The 17,735-nt window shown below is 33.8% G+C and overlaps 1 protein-coding gene across 1 annotated transcript in view; it reads left to right on the top strand.

Moving 5' to 3' along the window:
• The window catches only part of LOC129968784 (protein sidekick-1-like), a 47,370-nt gene that overhangs the window by 19,617 nt on the left and 10,018 nt on the right, over positions 1-17,735 (top strand). Inside the window, exon 4 of the mRNA XM_056083073.1 lies at positions 9,218-9,385. Within this exon, the coding sequence (XP_055939048.1) occupies positions 9,218-9,385 (168 nt within the window). The remainder of the gene's footprint in view (positions 1-9,217; positions 9,386-17,735) is intronic.

The raw sequence follows: 17,735 nt of genomic DNA, 5'->3' as shown, positions 1-17,735 counted from the left end.
GCACTTGGGCAGCGTACTAGTGCAATTGAGCATTAGATGGGGACCCGCACAGAAGGCGCAGTACAAGTATTTAGCGTCGCATTTGGAGGCCGTGTGGTCAAATGCCTGGCATTTTGAGCATCTCCTCACACTACTAAAGTGCTCAACCCTGTGGTTTTCCCACTCGAAGAGGATCCTGCCTCTCCTCCCTTTGATCTGTTGATATATTACTGGTGGGGCTTGAAAACCCCAGTGATTTTTGCCAGTCTTTCCCTTTATGGAGAATAGGACCTTTATTGCAGCTGTTGACTGATGGTCGAAGTTCTTCTTCAGGCCTTCTTCTATGGCTTCTTTCTTGACGTCAGTATGGTAGCCATAGGTGATGAGACGTGGAAGTTTCTTTTCCACTTGGATAGGCCTGATCTTTTCCTGCAATGTTTGCTTATGGTTGATTACGGACAGCAGGTAGGTCCTATCTTCTTCTGTGTTGCAGTCAATTGCGACTCCATTGTTTTGGAGTTTTCTTACATTTGTAATTTTAAAACTAGCGTTTGTGTCCACCTCTTTCTTTAGCAGGGACACGATGTCCGTTTCTCCCTCTGTCTTGGTTGGGTAGAGCAGTACTGTTTTTGGGTGTTTTTTCCCTTTTGTTATATCTGCATATGATGCCACGGTAGGTGTTTGTTTCGATGGGGAGGGGATTGGTGTTAGGGCTTTCCTGTCCTCTGTCTGCTGACTCTTTTCTTCTGTTGTAGGTGGCAGCTTTAGATTGTAGGTTTCTAGATTATTTATTGTGCTGCTTAGATGGTCGAGCAGTTTATTTGCCTTTTCTCTTTTTCCCGCTTTTAGATAAAATCGACTCTCCGTTTTCTCGTTTATGATTTTTCTAATTTTATCTATGATGGTTTGTGACGAGGTGTTCTCGTCAATTATGGAATGTTCACATCTTGAGGAGTAGCTGGATTGTATAGATGTTGTTGACATTGACTTCCTGAGGGGAAAGAGCGGGAGATCTCCTTGTTCCATAACTCTTTCTTGGGTGTAATGTGTTTCCTTAATTAGGTTCTTTTTCTTCTCCTTCTTTTTATTTCCTTTTTTTTTTTTACCTTTTCTCTTTCTTGAATGTTCTTCTTAATCTGAAACAGCGGGGTGGGGAGTGTCCGACTTTGTTGGTGGTTGTGCACGTCATGCTATAGGGGGGGGGTTCATTAAATATATTTCCTCGTCTCTGGTATTAATAATTGCCGTGGGGTGTAGGAACATACTTGGTGAGAGTTTAATTATTTGGTGGATACAAATGTGGTGTTAATTTCAGACGGGGTGTGAGTCTAGGAGGCAGACATTTCATTATTTTTGCTGTACGAGTGTAAGTTTCTGAGATAAATGCATTTTAAATTATTTAAAAAGTTTAAATTATTTTAAAATTTTAGTAACTCAGAAGTTATACACCGTATTAACTATCCGTGAGATGGTTTGGAGGGTAATGGGGCGAGGTACACGTTTAAATTGAAAGCAGAGTCCTATTTGTGATAGATTTTGAATTAATAGTGTAATTGGGGGGGGCTAAGAATTTAGTATACGCAATCCAGATTTTATTGGGGGCATGACTTTGGGATTTTTGATATATGCTACCGGGGGCAGAATAGATGACTATTTTTAATTTCAACTATGTGGCATTGATAGGTGGTGAGATAACTTCATTGCAGGTTTTGAAATTTGCCAGGGGGGGGTGGGACATACTAAGGGGGTGAAAGTTATTTGGTTTGGTGGATGCTTTAGCGGTGTTATTTCCAGACGGGGTAAGAGTCCAGGGAGAGAAAATTTCATTATTTTTCCTCTAAGAGTGTAAGTTTCTGAGATAAATGCATTTTAAATTATTTTTTAAAAAAAGTTTAAATTATTTTAAAGTTGTTGTAACTCAGCAGTTATACCAAAATTGACTAGCCATGGGATGGTTTGGAGGGTTATGTTGCGAGGTACACGTTTAAATTGGAAGCAGAGTCCTATTTGTGATAGATTTTGAATTAATAGTGTAATTGGGGGGGGCTAAGAATTTTGTATACGCAATCCAGCGGATATTGGGGGTATGACTTAGAGATTTTAAATATATACTATCGTGGGCAGAATAGATGACTGTTTTTAATTACAACAATGTGGCATTGATAGGTGGTGAGATAACTACATTGCAGGTTATAATAATTGCCAGGGGGGGGTAGGGACATACAAAGGGGGGCGAGAGTTTTTTTGTTTGGTGGATGCTTTAGCGGTGTTATTTCCAGAAGGGGTAAGAGTCTAGGGGGCAAAAATTTCTTTATTTTTTCTCTACGGGTTGTAGTTTTCGAGATATGGACGTTTGAAAATATTTTTTAAAAATTAAAAAGTTTAAAATTGGTATAACTCCGGTTTTGAGTTTGATATTGACAAACTGGATCATGGTTTGATAGAGAGTGGAGCTGGGAATTAAGTAGAATTGGAATAATGCCCTTAGTGGCTATGGAGTGAAAGTTGGCAAGAAATTTGGGAGGGGCTAAGGATTTAGTGTATGTTTAGAATGAACTTGGAGGGGGGGGGGTAGAAAGTGGAGTTTTTACTTTTGTGATAAGAGGGAGCGATGGTACAGCTTTTAAAAGTTTTCTCTCGAAAACTTGATTAAACATTAGCTTGCCTTCAAGGGTTTGCATATAGGGAGGAGGGGGCTGTGATAGTTTTAAGCAACCAATTGGGGAGGGAGCAAGTGCTGTCTTTAGGGGTTCTGCTTATTGTTGGGGTTGGGGAGGACGGTAAAATGGCTATAGACGAAATATTTTTTTCAAACAAAAATGTACAAAATAAAAACAACGACTTAACATGAGCATTATAGGACCAAAAAAATAAAATTATATCAATCGACAGCAATTTTTTTGTTCTGTGGCATTGGAGTTATGGGAGGTTTTAAAAACTTAAAATTCCAGTGTTATTATTCTTTTAATTTCTTAAACAAAGACATAACGTTATTTCAATGTAACGCTCACTCGCTGCTGTGGTGGGTACGCGCATAGCAACAGGGACTTTTTCGACCAGCTGCAAAGAGGAAGGGGGCGAAAATTGGTGAGGGTTGCTTTTTTTATGTTTTTTTTTTTAAAATCATAAAAAATACTCATATATAGATAGAGTAAAAATGTTTTGTTTCAGCATAAAAAGAATCGCTTTAGGTAACCTGTGATATCAATAGTTTGTTGGAATTTTGAGCAGAAGTTTAGTTATTGTTTTTTAAAGTTGATGTTTAAAATTTTAAGATCAATATTGTCATATTTGAGGGGGAGTGAGTTTTACTGTTTTTTTTTTTTTTTTTAATATCTCGTGGATTCAAGGTGATAATTTTTTAGAAGTACTCTTGTAAGAGTTCTAATAGTGTGCTTAATAGAGTGTGTAATTTTCATTTGATTAGTTTTGATAGTTTATGCATTATTAGTTAGTAAAGTTGATGGTAGAAAGAAATCAGCAGCGAGTGACCATTAGTAAAATATAACTTCAAAAATTCATAAAAAATAGACTATTAATCTTAGAAACATATATTATATATATAAAAAAGCAGCATGACGTGCACTATCATCTACAAACAAAATTGAAGCACTTACCCCATCCGCCTATTTGTGGTTTAGCCGAACATTATCATATTGTTGTCGAATTTCATTAATTTCCAAATTGTGATCCAAATTGCAAGAAATTAATGGAGTTGAAGACAGAAACACTTATATCCGTTGGTAGGACTTCTTTTTCTATTTCTGATGATGTATTACTTGTTTGATTATCACAATTAAATCCAGGTAGTTAAGGGGAAAATGTTGCGAGTAACGGAGCTTCGCTTCTTACGGTCTTGTAGAACACGGAGCGTCGTTTGGCACAACCTCTCTCTTCGAAGTCTCGGCTTCTATTGGTGGAGAGACACTACTGTGTTTCAGCTTATGTGTTTGTGGCAACAAGTAAAAGAATCTCCGCTACTAAAGTGCTTCATGACTCCCAGTTGTATGTCACCCCTTGAAATCAGGACACATATTGCTCGTTTACGTTGGGCAAGAGAACGCGTATCCTGGACCAGTCAGAAATGGATTTCTGTACTGTTTACAGACGAATCCAGGTTCACATGCGAGATTGGTTCAGGTCATCATATGATTCGAAGGGAATAATTCACCAAATACAACCAATTCAACATTCTTCCACTTACAGAGGAAGAATGGCTTGGGAGAGAGTGTCACATAGGCCTTCATGTGTTCCGTGGAGGAACTTTGAACGGTGTGATATATCGAGACGAGGTTCTTGATCCATACGTCCACCCATATGCCGCTGTTGTTGGTAATTATTTTCTTCTGATGGACGACAACGCATTACCTCAGCGAGCACGGCTTATTGAGTACTATCTTGAAGGTCATGGTATGGGGAGAATGAAATGTTAATTCGATTCCTAGACCTGAATCCGATAGAGCGTCTTTGGGACTACCTTGTTAGACGGGTTGACGTTTCAAGCTTTCCTCCGAGACCTTTATATCAGTTGGAACAAGGATTACTCCTTTTCTGGTCTTCGGGTCCCATATCGAGGTCCGACAACTTAATTCTCAGAACCTATTTTTGTAATATTTCCATGACATGTTACGCATAAAACTGTGAAGAGGAATGGAATTATCTGCTAATAGAGCCTTTTTTGTTGTGAATCATAGTGTTGAACTTGAGAAATTTTCTGTATTGTGCTCATTAAAGAACTGTTTAGTGCACATTTTCTCCAAAGTTCCCATTTCTATGTTCATTCATTCTAAAATTAGGCGAAAAATAGGTTGTACCTTAACTTTTGGAGGCCAGTATGTTAAATACTACTCTTCCATAAATATATTTCGTGCTTTCAATTATTCATTACTTTAACTTTATTCGTAATTTTTATATTTCGATAGTTTTTTTACTACGTGCAAATACAAAAATCGATTGTAACTTTTGCCGCAAGAACTTTTGGCTATTTTTTTAAACTATTTTTTCGTAGAGTTTAAAATTTAATTTTTAAAGGTATTTCGTTCCAGTTTTAAAGCAAGAGCACAATGAAATTTAAATACTTAAAAGTAATGTTATTCTTAATAATAGCTAATTCATAATTTAAAAGATAATAATCTATTAAATAAAAGACTGCCAATGACATTTTATTTTTTTTATTAAATTTTTTAACCAGATTTTTTCTAATTCTTGGTCTGTGAGTAATTTTTGCAGACTTTTTTGTTGTTGATATAAAGCAAAAATATGTGTAAATATTGATACATTATAATTCCTGTACAATTAACTTACTCTCCCTTATTTTGATCCATACATAAAGTATAATAAATACAATTTCTGAATCGCTCCCGGAAGGCACAGCAAGAATGTGAATCAGACTAGACTCAGGATGTCATTCTTGATTCCCTTGAGCAGTGGTTCCCAAAGTGGGTTCCACGAAAAAATTTAGGGGTTCCACGTGACAAATTTCATCTGATTAAAAAAAAATAACAATAGTGTTTAATATATTCACGTTTTCCTTGGAAAGTTTACAATCGACCCCAAAATTTATGTAATTTTTTTTGTGCAATATACCGGTGTATGGATGTTTAACCGGGGTCAAACTTTCGATCCTACCAATAGATGGCCATAGTGGCATATTCCAAACTTCTTTTCCGGGTAACTGCTTTGGTGATTGTCTATGTCCCTTGGCTTCTTATAACTGCACCAGTTGATCCATGCAAAGCACATTTTTATTTGTTTTCATCATAATCATTGACTTGTCTGCATTGCATATTCTTAAACGGCATCAATTAGATGAATAAGAAAAGAAAATAATATAAGTAAAAGCTGTGGATTATTGAAAAAACGTAAACATAAACGGAACCTTTTCACCCATTTCCGGTAGAAATACATGGGCGGAAGGATACACTGGAAGACTGGTAGGAGAGCTAGATTTTTGTAAACAAAGCAGGTTAACCATCCATTTGCGTCAATGCTATTGCGGTGACACAATCCGGCCAGACGAGAGCCGATGTCTAACGCATTTCCTGTTTGAGGAGAGTCGTGGCCCATGTCACGGGAGAGTACGCTCAGATGATGTAAGACGCGAGGTGAATATAAAAGTGTGCGGATTTTAATCGGAATGATTCCTTGGCGATTTAATTCTGAAGATGTAATTATAACAACCTTCTAATAGCAGCAAATTATTTCCCATACTATTGTGCCCTTGTATTATTAAGGGTAACTGTAATTAAACAAAGTTTCAATATCAAAAGGAATACCATAATATCTAAAACATAAAAATTGCCCTTATAATGGATCGTTGGTTAGAAAATAAGTGTTTAAGAAAACTGACGTTGTTGGTAGTAATGCAGAAATCACGGGATCAACAGATACAGGCATTCTGGAACCCGCAATGTCATCACCTTCCAGTTCCGTACGGCTACAGCCTCATCTTCCAATTTTGGGCAGGTGGTATCAACAAAAAGACGTAAATATGATACTAATTACCTGTCGTTTGTAATTACTAGCACTGGTGATGAGGATACTCCAGATATGGTTTGTTTGCTTTGCAACAAAATATTGGCAAACAGCTCCTTAGCACGAGCAAAACTACTGAGGCATTTGGAAAAAAAAATCACTCAACAGAAAAAGGCAAAAATATTTCTTTAAATAAAAACAACTTGAAAGCTAGAATAAAGGCAAGAGTTTTATGGTAAAAAATTCAAAACAGATAATCAAAAGATAACGGAAGTGTCGTATAAAGTATCTTACCGTATTGCTCTAGCAGGCGAGGCACATGTTACTGGTGAACCATTTATTAAACCTTGTGTTCAAGATATCGTTTCGTGTGTATTGGGCGAAAGGTATGGTAAACAAGTTAAAAGTGTGTCTCTTTCTAACAATACTGCAAGAAGGCGTATTAACGATATTGCCGATGACATTGAAATAGAACTTATTTCACGGTTGCAGGCGTGTAACGCTTACGTATTACAACTAGATGAGTCCATAGACGTTGCTGGATTAGCAATTTTGCTTTTTTTTCGTTCGGTCAATCAAAAAATTGAAGAAGATTTGCTTTTATGTGAAGTGTGAACATTAACACCACGGGGGAGAATATACTTAACTGCATTGATAATTTTATGACAACGCATGAAATTAACTGGGGAAAATGTATTGAAGTATGCAACGATGGAGCAAAAGAATTGAAAGGAAAAGTGAAAGTGCTGTAGCAAGGATTAAAAATGTTGCAAAAAACTGTAACAGTACTCATTGCATTCTTCACAGATATGCATTAGTAACAAAAAGGATTTCGGTGACATTTAAATTTGTTCTAGACGAAGCAATGAAGATTATTCATTTTATCAAAAGTAAACCATTGCAATCACGTATTTTCAAAGCCATGTGCGAAGATATGGGTAGACTTCACAGCACTTCTAGATATTTCTACATTAGAAGTTAGATGGTTATCGCGTGGTAAAATACTTGTGGGAATATTTGAATTGCGAAAGGAACTGATGGCTAATTTTATTGGTCATAAATTTGAATTATCATACAGATTAAATAATATGGCTTGGCTATCTACACTTGCATACCTTGCTGATATATTTGGAAAATTGAACGAATTATGTTTGGCTCTGCAAGGAAAATAAGTCAACGTATTGCAAACAAAAGATACATTGGTTGCTTTTTCAAGGAAAATAAAATATTGGATTTCAACTGTGGAGCAAAATAACTTCGAGTGTTTCCAGTTGCTTGGATATTTTCTCGAAGAATCTAAAGTGAATTTAGATATGGAAATCCGTGATAGTATAAAAACATATCTTTCCAGTTTACAGCAATCACTCAGTGATTATTTTCCACACCTAGAGAATCAAGATAATTACTGAGTACAAAATCTTTTTTAAATAAAAGAAAAATCAAAAGGATCTCATTCCATGGATTGTGAAAATTTGATTGAATTGAGTTCGGATACACAATTAGAAGCCAAATTTAGAACAGTTTCATTAACAATGTTCTGGTCAGATGTATTCAATGAATATCCAAATTTCTCAAACAGGCTATTCGAATTCTATTGCCGTTTGCAACCACTTATTTGTGTGAAGCTGGGTTTTCAAAATACGTTGCGGCAAAAACCAAATAATATAACAAACTTGATGTTGCACCAGATATGCGAGTTCAGTTATCAAACCGTACGCCCTATTTTAAGAGAATCATGGAATCAAAGAAGCAGGTGCATTCTTCACATTAAAGATTTCCCATTTATTTTAGTTTATACTTTGTATTTTCATTAATTATTTCTATGGTGAATTTTTTTTTTTGAGTTTTGCTTCATTTAACAAAATTTGAAATACCAAAATAATACTTGTTTCATTCAGATATTAAGTCGTTGATTAAGAAATTTCAGGGTTCCGCGATCATTGGCAACAAATTTTGGGGTTTCACGACCAAAACAGTTTGGGAATCATTGCCCTTGAGTATTGAATAACAATGATGTGGCTGTGTTCGTACTATTTTTGAAGATAGGGTGTATATTCTAATGACGATTTTTACATGACACTATAATAGGTAGTTTGTAACAAACCATTTATCCATATTGCTATGATTAGCTACCATATCAATCAGTATACTGGAATGCTATAGCAGAACAGAGGTTTATCTTTATAGTAGTCCTTTTTTTCCTGGGGAAAATCTCAGATATGGGAATAAGAAGCCTGACAGTTTCAGAAATGGTGTGGGATCAAATATCCCGCCAGATGATGAGACTAACCTCCTACAAAAGGGAGTGTGCGGTGGCTGATGGTGACCTTTAGGTATCAAACATAGTTCCTGCCAATGCGTTCTTCATATCCGGTCAATTAAATTTTTCCTTGTGCCTTCGAGTGAGACGGAGCAGCTGTTTTTAACCCTTTTTTGACAAGATAGACATGATGATCTGCCCCATGAAAGGTACAGAAATAGTGTGGTATCAGTTACACCATCCGATGATGGGATGTACCTCCTACGAAAGACGTTACACTGTGGCCTGATGGTGTCCTTCAGGACTCAATCATAGCACTCGCCAATCCTGTTATCATGTCATGTGACTCGACTTTCCTTTGTGCATTCGAAAGGGTCGGAGTAGCTGTTTGGAACACTTTTTTGATAAGATACACATGAACAGTATTATTTCTTCAAAATGAAAGCGCTTTGGTAATTTTCAAAATTTTGATATATTCCTGAAAACTTTCTCTTATTTCTTTAGTATATGGTGACATATTCCCAGGACTGAACTTGGTGAACAGCTCCCAGACATCAGTTCTGATAAAGAATCTGGATCCAGCCTCTAACTATTACTTAAACATTAGAGCAGAGAATGAAGTGGGGCGGAGCGAACCGTCGGAGACCATCTATTTTACAACGAATGAAGAAGGTAATAAATTATAGAATGTTCATAATTAAATAATGATCATGAGTATCCTATAAAACATTTAAATATTTCATAATTGTAGCTACACTACGGTTTACATTTTAAGTTATTGTTTCGAATATTATTTTTTTATGTTGTTCATTTAAAACATGCGGATAATCAGCAAAATTTTAATTTAAGGAATTTAATATTTAATATCATGTTTATTTGCTATAAACTTTAAAACAAGTGAGAATTTGTTCACGAAATTTTATACATACGTACGTAATAATATTTGAGGAATGTGAAGTTATTAGGAAAAAGTATTCGCACGATTTTCAGAAATAAATACGATAAATTGACATTTATCGACAAATCTTCAGTTACTGATTGTAATTATATATGTATGTATATATACAGGGTCAATCAAGAAATAACAGGAGGTGTTCGGAGCGCTGTAGCGTGTTATGTACTGGAAAAAATATAACAAAATTTGGCCACCATACAGTATGCGGTTTTAATTTATTAAAAAAAATAATAATATCAAAAAACGCCGATAGGGGAAATCCTGGTGCTGCAAGCACATAATATATGGAAAAAGAATACATAACTGCCAATGGAAACAGTAAACAGCAACACACCAAATACCAATAAAAAAACGTTTATTATAGCAATTTACAAATTTGATTCAAGGTGACCACTAACTTGAGGTTCCAATAACTGCATGCGGTGCACGAGGTTTTCGACGGTGACTCGCAGCTTATCGGCATTTATCCGTCTGACATTTAATGTTATTTGATCTTTTAAAGTAGGAATGTCATCGTCGAGATATGAACACGATAGAACATGTTCTTGATACATAACGCCTTTCAAGTGAACCAGAACCGCCTCACAACCAGAATTGCCAAGATTCAAATTAAAGTCATCAGTTAATGGGTATTATTTTATATGGATAAAATTTCAAGATTTTATGCAATATCTTCTGCATGATCAAGAAAGGGGTATATACTCGTGATATTAAACGTGCACTGCTGATAATCTGCTTATTAGCTATCGCTTGATCCATGGCGACAGCTGCAATTTCTTCAACTTGATCCTGCTTGATAAGTTTATGTCCTCGACCTGGTTGCACACCAAGAATTCCTGTTGTTTCAAATCTTTCAACCATTCTTCGTAAGTTAGTTATGGTCATCGGTCCTCTACGTAATTATTTTAACCACCTGTATTCACGAAGAGCAGCACTGGCATTTTCATCCCGCTGATGAAACAGCTTGACTAATAAGATGCATTCAAGTAGTGGCAAAACATTCGACGGGCGGATTCTTGCAGAATGACATAAATTCCCTCAACCCTTCCTTTTATCTACGATGTCATGTCACAAAGTACCCATATAAGCAAATTACATAATAAAATTCGATTCCCCCCCCTATATATATATATATATATATATATATATATATATATATATATATAATTAGAAGGCAGTTTCGAAGACAGTGATGAAACTTTGGATTTCGTGACGTCGTTTTATTTCATCTTGGAGAAGCGCGTATTATTTACAAGCAGGAGCGACGAGCAACACACACAACACAGAACGACACAGTAAGAAATGAGGGAAAGATCTTGAACCTTTTATCCCTGGTCTTATATAACCTGAGATTTTGATTGGGAACATATATCTTTACAGTGCTAATATGTTATTAAGATTACGATAGGGATTTTTGCTACACGCGTAAAATACAGGGATCTTTTAAAAAAGAATGTACTTATTGGACATTTTTTAGCCCTTCACTCGAAGAGTGGAAAAGTTAGGCTTTTAGCCAATTCAGCAATTTTACATAGCTTTTCTTGAATTAATTAAGTGGAGACAGTGAAATTGAATCAAGGAATAAGAGAATATTTTAGAATAAAGTTACTATGGGCTAAATTAAGTTAAAATCTTGGAAATTAATTGAATTGAAATTAGAATCAAAATATCATTACAATTCCAGCCCCCCACCACAATCCGTGGAAGTGGGTCGGGGCCCTCAACACACAGCCATACCTTAGAGTGATGTTCAAGTAAGAAAAATTAAAATCTAAATGCATATTAAAAGTGATAACCAAGTTTCCCTTACCTTTACATTAATATAAAAATCATTTTGAACAAGATTATGTAAAGCATAAAAAGATAAAGTGATATCTGTGAAAATATGAGATAAACTTAAATATTCAACAACACAAAAAATAATAATATTAAAATGAGCAATATAAAAATGATTTTCTGCAGAAACTCAATCTATTGTCTCTCAGTCTGTAAGATTGTCTCTATTTGGTGAGATATGTCTCAAAAGAATACTTGCACACAGTGTCTTTAAATAGTAGAAGGCTCACCAAAATCATCAAATTGAATGTAAAATAATAGAATAATAAATTGAACTTATATAATAATAATATATCAACATAGTTCTGATTTTTGTATGTAACACTTGAATCTGAAATAATAATATGGGATTCAAAATACTCTTATTATAACATTAATACACAAAACAAATGACATATAAATGTATAATTAAAAAAATCTTTAATCAACTAGTTAGTCAATTAGTGGTGAATAGTTCAACCTTGACCACCAATTTCTAGTAGTAAGTGACACTTAATTACCCAAAATTAGGACATCCAGAAGGGGGACGTAATTTTTATTCTCTTTCTACTCTCACCCAGGAATATTTGTTTCCAAAGTGGAGAACAACATATCCAGGATAAAAATGAAAAGAGATAGAAATTAATTGTGAGGTTGATCCTATACTCACATCTCAATAAGACTGAGGTATTTGAATTTATGTTGTGATGGTGCCTATCACATCAACATCATCATGAAGAAAAGAAAAAAAACTAACTCTTACGAGTGAAGACAACAGGCCAACCTAAGTTTGGGTTTATTTGGAAAAAAACATGGGAAATAAAAGGATTTTTTTAAAATTTAAATTATTATTCATGACTTAATTTTAATTTTTCTGGAGGATAATATGTTCTTAATTTTGATACATGGACAATATCAGTAGTTTTGTTTGTTAATGCGTTTGGTTTAATTATTTCATAATTTACATCTGAAATTTTAAATACTATTTCATATGGACCTGAAAATACTGGAGATAATTTTCTACGATTTGCGTAATTAAATTCCTCAGACATTACAATGTCACTAGGTTTGAATGGAGAATCTATAAATCCAGCATCATGTCTTATTTTATTTTTATCATGATATTTTATTGTATTATCTTTAGCTAATTTTCTGGCTTCTTCTACTGGGGGATAGAATTGATTTTGAGTTAAGGGAGGAGAATAATGTAAAGTGTCAAATAACAAATATGTAGAAGGAAATTTTGTAACTGAATGGGGTGTTAAATTATATTCATTTATTACTTGTTCTAAAACTCTACTCCAAGGAATTTTAGTAAGAGAAGAATTAACTTTGCACTTTAATTTAATTACTATTGACTGGTTAACTCTTTCACATTTCCCATTAGTTTGTGGATGATGTGAAGATGTTAACAGATGCTTGGCACTTATTTCTGAAGAAATGTTTGAATTTAGATGAGGTAAAAGTACCATGTCTATCAGTTAATGATTTGGAAGAAATCTGAATTTGGAAAACTTGCTTTAATATATTAATATAAGCTTGAGAATTTTCATTCTTGGAAGGAAAAGCCCAAACATATCTATTCGCATGATCAATTACTATATAAAGGAATTTTTTGTTGAAATGAAATAGTTAAATACACCAACAGTATCGACAGAAAGACATTCAAAAGGCCAAATATTTTTTGCTTTTTCTTTTTATTTAATTGACAAATATAACAATGTTTAACAAAAAGTGTAATATCTTGAGTAATAAGGGGCCAATAATACTGAGGAGTAATTAAATTTATCATTTTTTTGAGTGCCTGGATGCCCGAATTGTTCATGAGTATTTTGTAAAACTTTTCTCCTAAAAGAAAAAGGTACAACTTTTTTAAACAAATTTTTCTTTCTAACTACAAGTACATCATTAATATTTTTATATTTAGTATTATCTAAATTTTGATAGTGTTTAATCTCGTCTAAATCCAATTAATGCACAGAATGTTGGCGATATTGAGCAGTAGGATCCCTGATAACATACCAGCTTCAACATTAGCTGTTCCCTTTAAATATTGAACTTCATAATCAAACATGCTTAATTTTAAAGACCAACAAAATAATCTTCCCCTTAAATTTTTTACATTTTTAAGCCAAACAAAAGCAGCATGATTAGTATGAATTATGAATTTCTTCCCATTAAATTGTAATAAAATTTATCAAGAGTATCTACTAATGCTAAACATTCCAACTCAGTTATACGATAATTTTTTTCATAAAGTTCTTGACTGATAAGATACAGGATGTAATTTACCAGAACAGTCAGGCTGTTTTAGAACAGCTCCAATGGCTACCTGAGATGCATCACAAAAAACATGAATAGGTAAATTAGGGTTATATAGTTGTAACACTGGTTTAGTTATCAATTTATTTTTTAATATTTTAAAAGCTTTTTGACAGTCTTCTGTCCATTGCCAAGGTGTATCTTTTTTAAGAAGATTATTTAAGGGTTCTCTAATTTTAGCTTAAGAATCAATAAACTTATTATAAACATCTACAGAACCAAGAAAACCTAGAAGTTGTTTAATATTTTTTGGAGGTTGTAATTTTTTAATACTTTCAATATTATTATTATCAGGAGAGATGCATCCTTCTTTGACTTCATAGCCCAAGAAATAAATTTTATCTTGAGCAAACACACATTTAGAAAATTTTAATTTAATGTTTTCTTTTTCACACATTTGAAAAATCTGTTTTAAATGATCATAGTGTTCTTCTAATGAGTTAGAGAAAACTACTATGTCGCCAATATAGTGACATGCAAAATTTGAAAATTTATGTTTATTTAAAATTCTACGAATAGTTCTATTAAATATTGCAGGTGCATTTTTAAAGCCAAAAGGTAGGACCTACCTATAAACCTACAGTAGTTACAAATGTCAATTTATGTTTATCTTGTTCATGCAAGGGTATGTGCCAATATCCAGATGCAAGATCCAAAGTTGAAAAAACTTTAGCAGTTTTTAATTTATCTAATAAGGTATGTATTCTAGGTAGAGGCTCTGCCTCAGATTTGCAAAGGGAATTAATTTTACGATAATCAATACAAAGACGATTTTTTCTATTTTCATCTATTTTATATGCTAATGTTACAGGGGAGGAATAATTACTAGTAGATTCTTTTATTAAACCTGCATCTAGCACATTTTTAATTTGCTTATTTATTTCAATTTCATCAGTACCAGAGGTTCTATAAGCCCTTTGTGAGGCTGGAAAATCAGATGCAAAATTTATTCTAGGGGGTTCCATTCTTATTCTACCATCATCATATTTATTTTTTGCAAACACATAAGAATATTCTGACACCAGAGACAACACAGGTTCAGATAGTTTATTTACTGTCAGAGGTGGGAAAATTTCTTCTGAGGCATTTACTACCTTGACCTTATTATTACTAGTGTTATCATTTCAACAATATGTAAAGATATATAATTATTATTGGTATGCAAGTTGGTAATAATTTTTCCATTTTGAAACATTTTATTTTTGTCACAATCTATAATTAATTTATATAAACTACAATCTGGAAGTCATAAGATGATATATGGTAAAGGATTGTTCATAATATATAATTTTGTTTTCTTATTTATTTGGCCAATTTTTAAATATATGTCACAAATTTGGGTTAATTGAAACGTTCCATGTGCTTGTTTGACTCTAATATGGTTTACATTCTTTCTTGTCAAGTTAAGTTTTTGCACAATATCCGCAGATATAATCGAAAGAGTGGATCCTGTGTCAATAACAATATTTACATTGATATGAGGGTTATAAACATTTTCCAAGTTAGCTAGACCTGGTAATGTTGAGATGTGTCCGGATACTTATAATTGTCATTGTGCTTTGCCAAGAGTCTCATTAGGAGAATTTTGTCTCGTTCCAGGATTTTGAGAACAGCCAAAAGGAACTTATGTGCAAGGGGAAGTTAAATTGGCTGTTATTGGAACATTTGTCATAAATTAGGGCTGATGAAAAGGACATACTTGTGTCTAATGATAAGCATTTAAAATACCTTTTTGAGTACAAATTCTACATGGAGAAGATGGTAATCTTTGTTGGTAATGCAAATTATAACCATAGTTATTGAAATTATTGGGATGTGGCCTTATTGAATTCTGATAATTTTGTCTAAAATTATTGGGAGCTCGAGGAGTAAAAGAATTTTGAAATCTATAATTAAAATTATGCGTAGATGTAAAAGGTGCTGGTTGCCATACTCTGATTCTGGTTTCATTACACCTGCCTGGGTTTGATTCTGAAGATTCTTCTATTTTTAATAGTTTTGTTGTTGTTGTAGGCCATTCTGTAGGGGTACAAGGAGCTTTTATGTTTACCAACTGTTTTAGTTAAGTTGGCAGTCCATCAGTAAGACCTTCTAAAACCAGTTGCGGATTAAGGCCTAACTGTCTGCCACAATTTAATTTTTGATGAAAATAATCATCTAATTTAGATTTTTTAAAATCAAATTTCAACTGTGAAAAATCAGAAAAATTAACAATATTGGGTTGAATAAACTGTTCAGTTAATACACAACATAACTCCTCAAAATTATCAATATTTCAGCAATTATTTACATAATGTGTTAAAGTTGACCCTTTTAGAAATTTAGCAATATTTTTAATTTTCCAAAAATCAGTTTTGTTATTTTCTTGACGAATTTTATTGAAATATCCCAACCATAAATCCACTTTCATCTCATTTTCTGGATCAAAAGGGATTATGGAAGGGTCTTGGGCTATTTGATCATTTTCTTCTTTATCAATTTTATTTTCTGAACTTTGAGAATTAGACACATTTAATTTTATCTTGGTCAGTCACTTTTCCAGATCTTAATAACATTAAAGTATATTTCAAATAAAAAACATTATAAATTTATGCATAAAATTAAAAAAAAATTGATAAAAGACTAAAAATTTAATATTTTAAATAATACTATAAAAATAAAACTTGTAATAATTCTAAAATTCAAAAATGAAAATCAAAGAAAAGAAAAACACACAAAATAAGTCTTGATTTTCACCGTTGAGTAGGGAAACACTAAAAACTTTTTGATGACTCACTTTTTTAATTAATCACATAAAGGCAATTTTGAGCACTGGAACTGACACTGGAGACTACGGCAGGGGACTATTATTTTGGTGATAATAATATAAGATAAGTAATTTTGGTGATGATAATATAAGATGATAAGTAAATGACGTCGAGATCGAGATTATTCAGTATTTGTAAGGAGCCAGAAATTTTTTTATGATGACAAGGAGCCCCAACTCCTTGAAGATATAAGGAGCACGCACATGACGATGCACATGACAAACAAAGGGAACATCTATAGAATAACAAAGCCGGATTGTCGGATGTGGTCAAAGTTACCCATCGACGATGGGGTAACATGACGGAGTGCAGGGGATATTGCATCGGTTGGCATGGAACTTCGTCATTCGTGGAATTTCGGTGACGTGATCGGATCCTAAGGCAGAGAAGAAGCAACACCATACGGAGACAGCACGGCAGGGTCAGCAAGCAAGCGGCCGATCCAGCCCGGAACCAGCTTCAGAGCAACGGCGAGCTGCGGAGACGCAATAAACCGCGTCACCCGTGGATTTAATTTTAATTCTTTTAGTTCATTTGACAATTTTTCACTGGAAACTATCTTTGTCGACTCTTTAATATGTAAGCATTATTTTATGTAATGCAGAATGCAGTTTCGAAGACCGTGAAGAAACTTTCGATTTCGTGACGTCGTTTTATTTCATCTTGGAGAATCATGCATTATTTAGAAGCAGGAGCGATGAGCAACACACACAACACAGAACGACACAGTAAGAAATGAGGGAAAAGCTTTTAAACCTTTTATACCTGGTCTTATATAACCTGAGATATTGATAGGGAAAATATTTATTTACAGTGCTACTATATTATTAAGATTTCGATAGGGATTTTTGCTACACGCGTCGACGAGGTAAGGGATAACACAGGGATCTTTTAATCTTTTTAAAAAGAATGTGCTTATTGGACATTTTTCCAGCCCTTCATGTGGAGTGTGGGAAAGTTAGGCTTTTAGCCGATTCAGCAATTTTACAAAACTTCTCTTGAATTAATTAATTAGTGAAAGTGGAATTGAATCACCAGATAAGAGAGTATTTTAGAATGAAGTTACTATGGGCTAAATTAGGATAAAACATTGGAAATTAATTAAATTGAAATTTCGTTTAAA

Source organism: Argiope bruennichi, chromosome 1, assembly GCF_947563725.1.
Source record: "Argiope bruennichi chromosome 1, qqArgBrue1.1, whole genome shotgun sequence".
Classification (NCBI taxonomy): domain Eukaryota; kingdom Metazoa; phylum Arthropoda; class Arachnida; order Araneae; family Araneidae; genus Argiope; species Argiope bruennichi.
Note: the sequence above shows the minus strand (reverse complement) of the source record. Positions and strands in the feature narration are given on the sequence as shown.